General features: G+C 39.9%; 1 protein-coding gene across 9 annotated transcripts in view; it reads left to right on the forward strand.

Moving 5' to 3' along the window:
- The window catches only part of SMAD2 (SMAD family member 2), an 84,391-nt gene extending 70,113 nt beyond the window's left edge, over nucleotides 1-14,278 (forward strand). For 7 of the 9 annotated variants that reach the window (XM_057313107.1, XM_057313105.1, XM_057313106.1 and 4 more), the window contains 3 exons: nucleotides 1,546-1,683; nucleotides 1,863-2,007; nucleotides 5,926-14,278. In XM_057313107.1, coding sequence (XP_057169090.1) covers nucleotides 1,546-1,683; nucleotides 1,863-2,007; nucleotides 5,926-6,049 — 407 coding nt within the window. In that variant the 3' untranslated portion in view covers nucleotides 6,050-14,278. The remainder of the gene's footprint in view (nucleotides 1-1,545; nucleotides 1,684-1,862; nucleotides 2,008-5,925) is intronic. The other 2 variants (XM_057313108.1, XM_044382988.3) reach the window with 1 other exon arrangement.
- The last annotated feature ends 726 nt before the right edge of the window (nucleotides 14,279-15,004 follow it).

Here is a 15,004-nt window from a genome sequence, read left to right on the forward strand (position 1 = left end):
GGCTTCTGAATACCCACCCGATCCTTAACTAAAATAGTTCTGTTTCTGCCTGTGTTTTAATTGGGGTTCTGCAAACAGGTAACAGAAGGTTTTCTCTACCGTGTATACTTCTCTACACAATCTTAGGTTGCTGTAATTATTGAATTGTCTTTTTACTTTTGATTTCTAACTTATCAGGTGGTTTTGATCAGAGACTATAGCCTGGAAAATCTCTACTTTTTGGATTTAATCTTTTCCTGCTGGTCAAGTACATGTTTGGTGGTTTCACAATATTCTGTGGTTGTGAGAGCAGGGTGTCAGGTTCTGTGTTTATGTGTTAAATCTGGCCTGTAGGTGGTTCTGTTAGTTTTCTTGTGTTGCATAACACGTTACCACACTCTTATCAGCCTGAAACAACACAAATTTGTGATGTCACAGTTGCTGCAGATCAGGAGTCCAGGCATGGGTTAGGAGTCTCCTCCGGGTCTCAGAAGAGGAGACCATGGTGTTGACTGGCCGTGTTCTCGTCTGGAGCTTGAGGTCCTCTTCCGAGCTCACGTGATTGTTGCAGAGTCTACTTCCCTGAAGTTGTGCCCCGAGGTCCTCATTTCCTCCAGACTGTCCGCTAGAAGGTGCTCTCAGCAGCTAGAGGCCACCGGCATTCCTTGCCGCATGGACCCTCCGTCTTCACAGTGAGCCGCGGAGAATCTCTGCCGCTGAACCCTCTCATTTTGAATCCGCTTTCACCAGGGACAGCCCGGTCCTTTCTAAGGGATATCACCTGATTAAGTCAGGCCCACCAAAAGAAAATCTCCTTTTCTTGAGGTCAGCTGATTTGAGATCTTAATTACATCTGAAAAACTCCTTAATCGCAGCACCTAGATTCATGCTTGACTGAATAATAGAGATGTATACACACCAGGGGTGAGAACCTCAGCTGCTGTCTTAGATCTCTGCCTTTCATGGTTGGCTTTTTTAAATCCTTATGTCACTAATATTTTGTTTGTGTTTGATTTGTTAGATTTTGAAAGAAGTCTGTTAAAATCTCCCAGCATATTTTTTCCTTACCTAATTCTGCTTATCTATCTAGGGATTTGGTTGTCACCTTAATATGTAATTTTAAAAGGGACACATGACTTTAATGTCTTCATTTTTATTTGCTTTTTTCTTAACCTTAGTGGGATTGTTAAGGAAATACTATTTATTATAGTGAAGGCATATTTATTCAGAGTTAATTCCTTTAAACTTAATTTCTTTTACTTATTTTAAAATAATACATAATTTGTATGAAATTCTTTATTTTACTAGCCATGTACTTTTCTCCATTGTCTAAATACTTTTGATAAGCATGTCTTATTTTTTGAAATCAATAAAATCATTGTTAAAACATACTTGGAAAAATATAGAGTGGTATGCTTCAAAGTTAGGCTTCAGAAAGGCATCGCTGTGGGAAGGGTTATCAAAATAGCTTCCATCATTTTAATACTCGTCCAAGAAGAGACTCTTCCAAAGTCATGCTGAAACAGGAAGTGTTATAAAACTAATCCCATATGTATTTTGTTTTAGGAAGAGGCGTGCGCTTATATTACATAGGTGGGGAAGTTTTTGCTGAGTGCCTAAGTGATAGTGCAATCTTTGTGCAGAGCCCCAACTGTAATCAGAGATACGGCTGGCACCCTGCAACAGTGTGTAAAATTCCACCAGGTATGGATACACCAATGTCGATCAACCTATCCTATCAACTTGCTGAGCTTTTCCAGTTGCTGTTAATTTTAGGAATCGGGGGATGATTTGCATGCTCATTTTTTAAGCTCTGTAGCCCTTTTAAAATGATCGTCTTACAGTGGTTTTCTTTACACAATTTTTACTTTTTTCAATCATAGGCTGTAACCTGAAGATCTTCAACAACCAGGAATTTGCTGCTCTTCTGGCTCAGTCTGTTAATCAGGGTTTCGAAGCCGTGTATCAGCTAACTAGAATGTGCACCATAAGAATGAGTTTTGTGAAGGGGTGGGGAGCAGAATACCGGTATGAAATACATATTCAGTTCTTAAATTCTGTCATGTAATTCTTTTTTCTTGGGTTCTTTGCATCTCCTGGAGTTTGCATGTGTTTCTTTTCCTTAAGGTTATGGAGTCAGCAGAACAGATGCAGAATAACAAAAGGGAGTTGGGGGTCTCTGCATTCACAGCTTCCGCAAATGCCTGTGCTGGCTTTGTGGAAGACAGGTTTACAACCTGTTCAGGCATGCACTGAAGTGTAATGCAGGGTGTTAAATACCATCCGGGGGGGAAGGGGTATATTTGAAGGCGTATGTCAGTTCACGCAAAGAGAGACATTTTCCCTGGGGCTCTGGGAAGGCTTCTGGTAGAGATGGCACATGGTCTGAGTTCTGAAAGATGCGTAGCATTTCAGTTAGGAGGGCTTGGGGAACGACCATCCTGACACTAGAATGCAGTGCAGTTGGACTGGGGTTCAGAAGGTAAGGAAGAATACGGCTGGACAGCTGAGTTGAGACCAGCTGAATGTAAGGTTGAGGTCGACAGGAGAGCGTACTTCTTCCATGTCAGGCGCTGGGCCGTGTTTTCAATGCAGTACATACACGTTTCAGCCTGGCTAAAAATTACTCTTTCTGTGCTCTCTTTTTTTTATATGGTTGGAAAAAATGGTTCATACTAATACTTATTTGGAAATAGGCTTAGAAAAGATTTGATACTTTGCCCAAAGACACTTTGTAAGTGGTGGAGTTGGGACTTGAAGAAAGCTCTCCTTGACTCTTAACACCCTCTCCAAGGAGAGTAGTAACAGTGACATAATGAGTTCTACAGAAGCTAATTTGTCATCAGGGGATAAGATAGAGTAGGTTATTGCCAAATTAAACAGTGGATTGGATTCCACATCAGAGAAAGGGAAGACTTCCTTAGTATCTCTAAGGCTAGAACTCTAAGTAAAATACCTAGTCCTTCTCCAGTTCACACTGCTACTCTCTGAAAGCCTGCATGTGAAGATAGTCATAGGGTGTAGCAGGAGTATTCCTCTTTCATCCGGCAGTTTGGGCCCTTCAAAAAGTATTTCATTTCATTTGGACTTGATTCTCTGTCTTCAGCAAATTTTGGGAGGTGTGTGCCTCTTGAGACGGTGAGACTTGAGGTCTGCTGGTTGAAAACTTTATCATGTTATATATTTTTATCTTAGCATGAAGACTTATTATTTTGTCCAAGTTCTATTAGAATAATTCATTTAATCATTTCCCTTTCGAGGTGTGATGCCTTTAAAATGCAGAGTTGCTTTTTGCCTTGCACTGGAATTGGCCTGAGTTGATACTAAAAATGAGATTCAAATGGTACTATCTGATACCAGGTGTTAGGTCACACGTTTTTTTTTTCTTCACAAGATGAGAACACTGCACAACATGGTAGTAGAAATTTACTGCAGTTAAACATGAACTGCAGAGGGCGGGGAGAATTCCACGTCTGTTTGTAGCTCTGCTGCTAAGGACAGTTTTAATTGGTGGAGAGAGGTGCTGTCCTTCGTGCACTGTGGACTCTGCCATTCTTAAACCCCGAGAGAGTTTAAAGTCTGTAATTACGAGAAGCAGTAATATACAGTATGTTTTTATTGGTATAGAGTTAGAGGCATATCTACTTTGGATAATAAAAACTAGGTTCCTTTAACATTTACAGATACGAATAATGTCAGGTACTTTTCTATCTGTGAACTGTTGGTGGTTGCCAGGAACTTTTTATCCTTAATGACACTGGAGCTGAGGAGATAGATCTAATGGCTAGATTTCTAAAACTGTTTTTCAGTTTCTGTAATACCAGCATGTTTGCCAGTATAAAGATCAGGAAATGTAGTAAACAGGAAATACAGATGTGCAAAGAATTTATATTTAAGTGAGAAGAATGTCGGAGTTCAGTGAATTGGTACTGAAGTGAGTAAATAGGTAGAGGATAAATAATGCCTCAGGTGCATTTCTGTGCCCAAATAATAGTCACAGCCTTCTGAAACCTACTCCCCCACTCAGTGGCCTGGATTAAGAATTATTCCTGAAGGTTCTGCTAAGCTAGTAATAAATGATCTGATTGAAAACAAACTGAGAAATACTCAGAATTCAGCAAATGACAGAATCAAAATTAAAAGAGATCTTGGCCATGGGGCGCCTGGGTGGCACAGCGGTTAAGCGTCTGCCTTCGGCTCCGGGCATGATCCTGGCGTTATGGGATCGAGCCCCACATCAGGCTCCTCTGCTATGAGCCTGCTTCTTCCTCTCCCACTCCCCCTGCTTGTGTTCCCTCTCTCACTGGCTGTCTCTATCTCTGTCGAATAAATAAATAAAAATCTTAAAAAGAAAAAAAAGTAAAAGAGATCTTGGCCGAAGCCCGCAGAAGGCCTGACCTGAGGGAGAGCTAGAAGGCAGGAGGAACTTTCTGTGAGGAACAATAGGAAGAACAGAGGGGAAGGTGGAGAAGGGTCAGTCTTGCCTCTGCCTCCTGGATAATGTGAGTTAACTTGTGAAGTGTGCCGGTGCAATCTTAAGCTGCATAAACCGAAGTGTACTATCTAAATCAAAATAAGATAGTGAGTTCGTACGGCTCTGATTTGAGACTGTGGTATTACGTTCCACGTGTCATGTTTTAGGAATGATCGCATATCAGCATGTCTCAGTGTATCTCAGACCCTGAGACAAGGATTCAAGTGCAAGGAGTTTATTCAGGAAATGGAGGAAGCACTGCTAAGGAAGGCGGAAGTGGGGAAGTGAGGTAGGGGAGGGAAGGCAGCCAAAACCATTATGAAGCCATCTGCTGTACTGGGTGGGTCATTAGAGCTGTTCCCCTAGGAAAAGGTGGGAAACAGTTACGAACAGACAGAATTCTCCCACCCAGAAGGAAAGGAAACTGGGCATTTAAATGCCAGTTCCCATGTCATTGGTTGAGGGCCGCTCCCGGGGAGGTTAATTTCCTAGCACTTACAGTCTGCTGCACACGTGGCCAGAGCAGAGAAGTTCTCAGACACAGAAAGCCAGATACACGCCATTGGAAATTGGCTAGAGAACACTGAAAACTCCGAAGGGTATAGTGGGGCGCTGACACCATCTGCTATCGAAAACCACATCCTTTGAAATACAGTTTTAAATTTTGTTGAGCATGTGTCACTTGGAGATGAAGAGTTGATAATGGCCTGTTCTCATGTTTGAAGGGCTGTCACACTGAAGAAGCATGCGGACTCACCGACTTATTGTATATAATAAATAAGACAGAACTCAGATCAGTACATGCAAGTGACAGGATGTCATTGAACAGTTTGTAGTTCCCACAGTCCCGTTATGTCAAAGTACTAGAAGTGTTTCTTATTAAAAGCCTGTACGATGTTTCTAATGGGGATGTTGCTCATTGACTTAGGGAAAGCTGAACTCTAGCTCTTAACATTCTGTGATAAGCTTCGGTCAGAATTCTGTCTTGTTTTGGTATGCTTAAAATTCGAACCCTGTTCCATTTAGACTTTACTTGGTATTCAAGTATCCTCTACCCTGTGGTTGATTATTAAGTAGGGTGACTGTCTTCCGGTGTGCTTGGGATAGTCCTGGTTTGAGTCTCTTGCCCTGGGGTGATTATTAATAGTGACTCTGTTCATTCTTAAACGTGTCTCAGTTTGGATGGTTAAGTACTCAGGTCACCCTCCTCATTTTTAATTTGAGGAGAAAAGAATGTTTTTGTTAATCTCTTTAAAAGCAAAAAAAAAAAAATCATTAGAAATATTTTGTTAGACTTTGAGGATTAAATAGTTTTCAAAGTAATAGCTATCCTGACTTAATACTTGTTCAAAAGAATGTAGGGTTTAGTATATATAACCTTTTAATTTATCTAAATTCTTAATGCATATTGCTAAGCATTGCCATGTTGTTCTTTTAATTTCATAATTCTTTTCTTGTATTCTTTTAAATAGAAGGCAGACGGTAACGAGCACTCCTTGCTGGATTGAGCTTCATCTGAATGGACCTCTACAGTGGTTGGACAAAGTATTGACTCAGATGGGATCCCCTTCAGTGCGTTGCTCGAGCATGTCATAAAGCTTCGTCACCACTCAAGTCCCATCAAAAGACTTAATGTAACAACTCTTCTGTCATAGTATTTGTGTGTGGTCCCCATGGACTGTTTACTGTCCAAAAGTTCAAGAGAGAAAACAGCACTTGAGGTCTCATCAATTAAAGCACCTTGTGGAATCGGTTTCCTATATTCGAATATTAGATGGGAAAATTAGTGTCTAGAAATACCCTCCCATACAGGAGAAAGAAAAGATTTTAAAGACTTAACTGATGTCTTGTTGGGCATAAAACTGAGTGTCCCAAAGGTTTATTAATAACAGTAGTAGTTATGTGTACAGGTAATGTATCATGATCCAGTATCACAGTATTGTGCTGTTTATATACATTTTTAGTTTGCATAAATTAGGTGTGTGTGTGCTGCTTCTTGATTTAGGCAAGCCTTTATAAAGTTACAGTACCTAATCTGTTATTCCCACTTCTCCGTTATTTTTGTGTGTCTTTTTTAATATATAATATATATCAAGATTTTCAAATTATCATTTAGAAGCAGATTTCCCTTGTAGAAAAACTAATTTTTCTGCCTTTTACCAAAAATAAACCCTTGGGGGAAGAAAAATGGATTAACTTTTGAAATCCTTGACCTTAATGTGTTCAGTGGGTCTTACACATTCATTTTGTGTTATTTACTGCTAAATCTCACTATATGGAAACTTTGCAGAAAATCTTTCCAGACCTCTTCTCCATTCCCACTTTTGCCCTGATACCAAAACTGTGTAGCATGACATCCTTCACTAGTAATGGTGACTCTGATACTGCCAGCACCAGTTAATTCTGGGGCACAGTACGAGTTCATACGGAGTAAGTCCCTTTGTCTTACAACAGATTTCAACGGATAGTAATAGACTTGTGTAACCAAGCAGTCTGTTGATTTATCCTGACACCTCATCAAAACACAAATGGCAGTATAATTATTTTCAGGGATATGCTACAATTACTTCAGTATATTTATCCTTTTTTTAAAGCCAATCTATAGATATAAACACTCTTTTTTAAAAGCTATTTTAAAATATTTCAGTAGCAGACCTAGTGCTCTCTGAGTTTCATTTGATTTAGTTACCAGATTGTATTATGAAATGGACCTTTTGTAAATGTAATTGCTTCTGCAAAATACCTACAAAAGTGATGCTGAGGTATGATCAGCAGATAAGGGCCATCTGTTTTTAAAGTATGTTGTATTAAATTTATAAAATCGATGTTATTTTACATAATTATGAATTTAGAATTTTAAACATTGGGGGAGAAGCAGTTTAGCAAGTTTTTTAGCTAATAATTACCTACAGTCCGAGCTGTTAACTAATCCTGAAAGTGTGGTTGACTATCATAACCAATGACGTTTTATGCTCTGTGGCAAGAGGAGATTCCAGAAGCTCTATTGGGAGTCCATTCAGTGGCAGATCATCCTTATGTCTAATGTCGACTCTGCAGTTTAAACAGTTCTTGTTTGCGTCTCTTTAGAAAAGGGAAATAGCCACCACTCCTGACCCCCTTCTAGTAAATTTTCAGATTTTTGGAGATAGACACCTTTGGTACTTGTGCTTTGAAACCGTATTCAGCTGTCTCTACCGATACCATTTTCAGTAGTCTCTGCATTTGATTGTTTTCTACTAGGTACTCCCCCATCTCCCTGTATTTGTGTGTACATGTATGTGTTCACACAGACTTGGCATAGTAATTTCTCTTCTTTAACGAATAGTTACAGTTCACCTGTTACGTCCGCCAGGAACTTTCTTTGCTTTGGGTAAAGGTGAACAAGTCAGATCCGGTCCCGGCCATGGCTGAGACATCAGTTACTGTAACCCTTAATTTAGCTCATTTGTCTGTGAAGGAGATAAACGGGACTGTGGTAGAGCACAGCCAGGGAAGGCTTCTCTAAGGAAGTGATGCTTGAGCTGACATTTGACGTGAGAAGGGAGCAAGCCATGGGGAGAGCCTGGGAGATTGGCATTCCTGGCAGGGAGAAAGGCATCAAATGCCAAGGTTCGTTGTGAAGGAAACTCATTATTAGGTATTAACGCTGACACAGAAGTCTCTACACAGATCCAAACTTGGGGACCAGAAGGCTTCTATAATTTATAATAGTTGAGGGTGGCCTTACTTCGTGATAGACGGCTTCGTGGGTCCCAGGTATGACCACTGTCAGACCACCTGCAGAGAGCCAGTGTGGCCTCTGCCCTTTGGAAGGCTTTACCTTCCTTGAGAACTTGTGGTGATGTCAGGAAACAGTTCTGGGGCAGAGAACAACTTTGAAAGTGGCAGAAAGGCCTGGCAATTAGTCAGTCTTGGATGGAGGTGTCTAGTGAAGCAGTGCCGACAACAGCATGCCAGCAGTGATTACATCTGTACAGCTGTGTCGGGGTTTTCCCTGCAATATTAAACCGGAACCCCATGCTTTGAAAATACCTGTTATACTGAGCGCTTACCATGTCTGGAGCAGTTGACTCCATCGGTATTCAATAATCTTACATGCCTTTTTAGGAGATGCTGTTTCTTGCATTCTGTTTTGTCTCCTGTGGCTCCAGTTTTGTTGATCATTCCCCCCTTTACTGGGCTTGTTTTCATTCTTCTGAGCGATAAGCTCTCGACATCGAATTTGGTCTCTGCTTCAGGTGAGCAGCATTATTTAGAATTCCCCCTCCACAGGGCTGGTAACTTGCTCGGTTTCACACGAGAACTGAGTGAACACGTTTTCCATCATGTTTCTAAGGTGTGGTGGTTTGCAGTCAAGTCCATTGAGAGCCGCCCTAGGGAATCGGAGGCTGGTGACGTTCCCCATCGACTTCGGTTTAACCAGTGGCAGCTTCATTTTTATCCTGTAATGGAGTTCTATATAGATTTCTTTTTAAAAAAGAGTTTACAGCTTTAAAAAAAAAAAAAAAGTTCGTAAAGTCTGTGTAAGCCTGTGTAAGTCTATGTAAGCCTGTGTAAGTCTGTGTAAGTCTGCCTGTGTAAGCCTGTGTAAGTCTGTGTAAGCCTGTGTAAGCCTGTGTAAGCCTGTGTAAGCACTGTTAAGGGTTAAAACACATGAGTGGACTTCAGCCCACATTTTGGAACAACCCTGCTTGTGTTCTTTTCTCCTACTTCAGGGAACCTTCCTTGATGAGGTTCGAACTACACCAGTTATACTAATTATACATTACGTCATCCATTCAGTAAACAGCTATTGATGTCTGCCCTTTACCCAGCCACGGTGCTAGGTGCTGAGTAATGACAAGATGGTAGGATTTAGTCCTGGCCCTCAAGCTGTGGAGTTACTCCTCTCTCAGGACCTGCCACTTTGCCAGAAGGAAATCTCCCTAATTTTTCTTGAAAGCTCAGTATTCTTATTCAGTACTCTTACTCTGTATTCTAAGCACATAATTGCAAATTGTTTAATATCTAGCATTTTTCTTAACCTTAAACCATATCAGTTTTGCTTGATTCATCTGCCTTTAAACTTACCAGATTTTCTCCTTTGTCAAAATTATTTTAATTTTAATTTTAATTTATTTGTGCCTTTTAGGTCGGTTTCAATCAAGACTAAGACTTCGAAGGTGAAAAACAATCAGTCTGGTCTCTTGCTAATTGAAATCAAGTAAAAGATTATATATGCCCAGTTGGTTTCTCTACCTCTTCCAAAAGCTGTCCAAATATACCTTTAAGATCTTTCTGTCTTTTTTTAAAAAATTATTATTTAATAATAAGCACTTGAGCATTTATCCAGTACTCTCCAGGTCTGGTTGATGGTGAGTTATAAAGTAACACAGAAAATGTTCACCTTACTTAAAATTTGTCTTTATGTTACTTTCATAGCCACACATGATGATTTCACAGACTGCACCCTTCCACACCATTTCCCCTGTATCTCTGTAGATAACTAGGTAGTCTGTGGACATAAGCAACACGTGGTCTTTTCTCTTACTCTGATCTAACTCGTCGATGTTCAGACATGACAAATTATTGCCCAGGTTCTTTGCTTCATGAGCTTGACTTGGCTAAATTCTTGATATTCAACTGAATTGTATTCTTCCTCCCCTTCTCATAACAGAATGTATCCCTTGTGGTCTTGCTGGTTGCCCTCTTCCTTGCCAGCCGTGTTTTATCTGCAGACATCAGAATGTTTCTCTCCATTGAACTGTACTAAAGACCAAAAAGGATGGTGCTTTTCATACCCAGGGTCCTAATTTCTCCACCATGGAGGTTGCTGTTGTTCCACTTGGTCAATCATTTAAATCTTACAAATGGCTCAGAAATTCTCTCCAGTTAAATGTCTTTGTGACTAACAGATAGCATAAATTATAGATTCTATTTTAAGTTATGTTTAGGATTAGGAACTTTTCCAGTGGTTGCAGCCAATGATTTTCCTGTAATACTAGCCCATTTCCACCTTGGAGCATATTGGGTTGTTGTATTTAGTACAATCAAGAGTGATGATGGCAGTGAGTGGTCTCTAGAGGTAGTCAGAATCCTACTATTGAGTTCCTTTTCTATCTTCCTTTTCAGGTTTTCATGACTATTTTATCTGTTCAGACTACCTTTTATGTGTGAGGATTGAGGGACAAATCATCTCTTAGAGTGGAATTCCTGTGTTTGGAGCCTCAACCAGGAAATGTCAGCTATACTTATAAGATAAAGACAGCCTCATAATAGCCTTTATGATAAGAACTTGTCTAGTGTGTCATGTAATTTCTTGAGTAGAAACTGTTTTATCTTGGATATTATATGTAACTTTATATACAGCATAACTGCCTTAAATCTTTTAGTAGGAAATAAATTATATAACGTGTGTATGGATTTATGTGTACATACACACTCCTAGAAAAACCTGAACAGTAGGGGTCATTTATATGCTTAACATTTTAACACCGTTGAATGATTCTGTTGTTTAAATCTCAGATCTCAGTAAAAGTTCCCCTAATTTGCTTGCAGACGTTTTCCTTTCAGATCTTCAGAGTAATTTATTTATTCTGCCAGAGTCGTGATTTGGTGGTTCAGTTAGTATGCCATTTTTAGGCAGCCTGATAATTAAGAATCATAACTGGAATTCATGAACATCAAAACTGCAATAGACACCCATTCATTAAATGATTATATATCCAATGGTCTCTGGAAGGTACTAGTTTAGGGTTCACTTTTTTTTTTTTTTTTTTTTTAATGTTAGATTGCTTCTTCCCCTTCTTTTCCTCTTGGTTTAAGATTGCTAAGCTGCTTAAGAATACCGTGGGAAGTAGCACCACTGAGTCAAGTTCTTTGGTAGTTATGGGCAGCCAACGGTGGTTCAGACCTAACTTTCTTAGCTGTGCTCAGCAGAAACGGATTTCCCAAGGTTCTTTGGGTCATCTCTGACTCACAGAGAATCTGACCAGAGTGTGTTAGCCTAAGTTAATGTCAGCGTCGATTGGTTTGCTGCCATGAGATCTATAATGGACCCCAAATTTCAGCCACTGGTTGAGATGTAAGGGCCCTTGGAAGAAGAATGCTGCTGCTGATGGCAGTGAGGATTCATGAATAGCAGACAAAGGACTTCTAGATTTCTCTTCAAAACAGTTCTTGGAAAATGATGTTCTCCTACCCTCCATAAAAAGAGAAAAAAAAAAAAAAAAGCTCTTAGTTTCTCCAGAATTTGCAGTTTGCTCGTCTGGGTTGGGGGTTAGGCATTTACTTCGTATTTCTAATTAAAGATGATAATTTATTGAAGCCCGAAATCCATAATATATTGATTAAAGGACAGAAGTGAAGTTTTAGAATTCTAAAAATACTTCATTATGTATTTTCCATCTCCCACTCCACTTTTCTTCTTTCTCTCTGTGGCTTTAAAGCTTTTGGCTATTTTACACTGTTAGTCACTAGAGAACTTGCCATATTTCTGGTTCTATATTAAGTTCTACCCTTTACAATGCCGTAGCAGAAAGTTGATTCTCAGCATCTGTCTTGAAGGGATAGAAGTCTTACTAAAGTCTCTTCTCCCAAAGAGGTTTTCCTTTTTTCAGTAAGTCCCTTCAGAAATATGTTTGTCCATCTCATTATTCACATTCTTGGATTGTTCAAACAAAAAAAAAAACATTGGTGAGAAAGAATAGGGTGCTTTTCTGGTGAATGTATGTACCTGCTTTAAGAATGTAGTCACTTGTTGGTTTATGTAACTAATATACATACAGATTAGTGAAAATTGGGGGAAATAATCACGTATGTAGCAAGTAGGTAACCTGCATGGATATAATTTTTTTTTTTTAATCCTATTTCTTGCCCAAACGTAGAACCCAAATTGGTCACTTTTTAGACCAACTTTACCTCAGGCTTCATTTTTGCTTTTCTGACCCTGACCTTTAAGGCGTAAATATCTGTATCTTTCTTAGTGATAGTGAAGCTGTGACACTAACCATTTTTAGACAAGAGGGCAAAACAAGAAAAACTGGAGGGTGAGATGAAAGCGGTCCTGCAGTTGTTGAACTAGATTGCAGCATCGTAGGCAAAATAAAAATGTTCCTATCGGAGAACACTCTTTGCCATCTCTTCCCAAGGCCAGACCTTCTGGCAGAACTCTGTTAAAAGTAACAATTCAAGGCCTTTGTCATCTGGGGAATATCTCCAGTTGGCAGTCTTTTCAATATATGAAGCAAGAATGTGGGAAATACTTGGCAAAGAGTGTTTTCACCTAAAAAAAGAAAATGAAAAGACATATAAAACTGAATTATTCATTTAGCTTTGAAAAATCTCAGAAAGATTCAGTGAAATACTATGTAACTGGACAAAACCAGAAGGACCTTTAGAGGATTTGTCTGAAAACAGGTTTCAAGAACGAGCTTTTATATATACTGAGCACTGATTTGCTTAGGGTACTACCGACTATTAAAATCGGCACCGTTAAATGAGGTATGTATAGACTTCTAGGAGCTAGCCATTAGCAAGTGTCCTCAAAATTTTTTTTGAGCTGATGCCCTCATAGGTAGCTTTCTGCTCTTGGAAAGTCTTATCTTTTCCCTAGTGATCCTAAGGGAAGAGTGAGCGGTGGGTTCAGGGTGCCCAACTGCCCCGGGGTGCTTGGGACTGAGGCATTCCCTGGCTGCAGGACTTTTCGTTCCAAACCTGGGGAAGTCCTGGGCACACCGGGAGGAAGGGTCACCCTAAGTGTTCTTGTGATTGACCCTCACTCCTGTAAACATTGTAGTTGTTGAATTACGTTCAGCTGTCTTCGCGCTGTCAACATTTGGGATACTTGGATAGGTGTCCTCCAATCCCTTATTACTGTGGGTGGACTGTGAGATTCGTAACCAGTAACTATGGACCCAGCGTGGTGGTGAGACAAACACTTAGGAATGCAGGGAGGGTAACCGGGGTTTTCATGAAACAGAAGAGGCAGCTAGACAGCGAAGTTCTTCAGAACCTGTGTGTGTATGGAAGTACAAATCACGTCTTGATGGGGTTACAGCTAATCTGAAGTTTAACTTTTTAACAGTAAGAGAAAACTGAGTGGTACTGCGGATTTCTTTTCGCTCGAGGGAACATCTGGCCTTTGATGCTCTGTCCCCTGCTACATTCCCCAGACTGTCCTGCTCAGGAAGCCAGAATGGAGTGTTTATTCTCGGCGAATGTTGTATTGAGATTACCGAATGCATCAGCCAATGGCAGGTGAAGGAACTGGGTGTCCTGATCCAGACTGAGCAGTGCTCTCAGTTTCGGTAGCCCCCTACCCCTCAGGTGCTTACCAGCTAGAACACCAACCCCGGGAAGTGAGATTTGTCTAATGCAGCATTAATTTTGTAATGCAATATGCTGGATGCAGAGTCTGTCGTCGTTTGCCTGTGGTAGTCCTCGGAGACCGCATCCTCTGTGCACTGTGATGTAGACGGTAGATGTGTGCTTTGTAAGCTTTAATCCTATGGTTGTCAAAAGTACGACGTGGTTCCACTTTTTTTTTTAACGATGAGCTGAGGCTGTATTGCAGCTGGTTTTCAAGTTAAAATTGTGAAATACTGATTTCCTTCCCCCCGCCCACACCAAATATTTTAGTCTATTTAAAGTACAAAAAAAAAATAGTTCTACTTAAGAAAATATTGCTTAAATGTCCTGTGATTTCTGGTCAATTTTTATATATATTTGTGTGTGTCTGTATGTGCTTTCACTTTTTACCTTGTTTGCTCTCTACCTGTGTTAACAGTACTTTCACCATTGAAAGGTGAACATTTTTCCTAGCATTAAAAAGAAAAAGCCTCTTGAGTTGTTTACCATGTTATTATGGGACTAATTTTTAATTGTTTTAATTGATTTGAATTTAAACCAGTCATTTTTAGAGGGGGTTATATTTTGCTGTCCATGCCCTAAATGATATGAAAACAAAGAAATGTGTATGTATTTCACATACTGGCAGTATGATATTAAGAGTTCATCTTTTTTAAGTTTTGTGTTATTTAAAAAGTTTACTCCCCTCTCCTGGCAGGCAGACAGCACTGCTTAATATTACCCGCCACAACACACATGTAACGCCTACCCCACAGTGCTGGTAAGTTACACATTTTAGTTTATTTCGGAGCTTGCTTGTGCCAAATTAATGGTCTCTGATACACATCATCTGTGCTGCAAACAAAAACAGACTAGAAGGTGAAAGTCACATTTACTCTCCAAATACACTCTTAGCAAGAAAAAAAAAAAAGACAAAACAGACTTCTGTAAGATTCCATTGAAAAATCTTAAGTAACCTGACACAGCTTACTCATAATTAGTTATATTGTCATGAAATCATTTAAAAAGCTAAAATAACTTTTTAGATCAGCCAATTCCTTTGTGCCTTGCAAGAGCTCAGCTCCTCGGATGAATCAGTACTTCTCTGGTTAGCAGACTGCTTTCTTCAATCATTGAAAACAGACACGCTTTAGGATGCAACACAAGGGGCCTCAGAAGCTGAAATCCACTCCCCTGCTTGGCCTTGTATGGCCCAGGGACTGG

Source organism: Ursus arctos, unplaced genomic scaffold (genome assembly GCF_023065955.2).
Source record: "Ursus arctos isolate Adak ecotype North America unplaced genomic scaffold, UrsArc2.0 scaffold_17, whole genome shotgun sequence".
Classification (NCBI taxonomy): Eukaryota; Metazoa; Chordata; class Mammalia; order Carnivora; family Ursidae; genus Ursus; species Ursus arctos.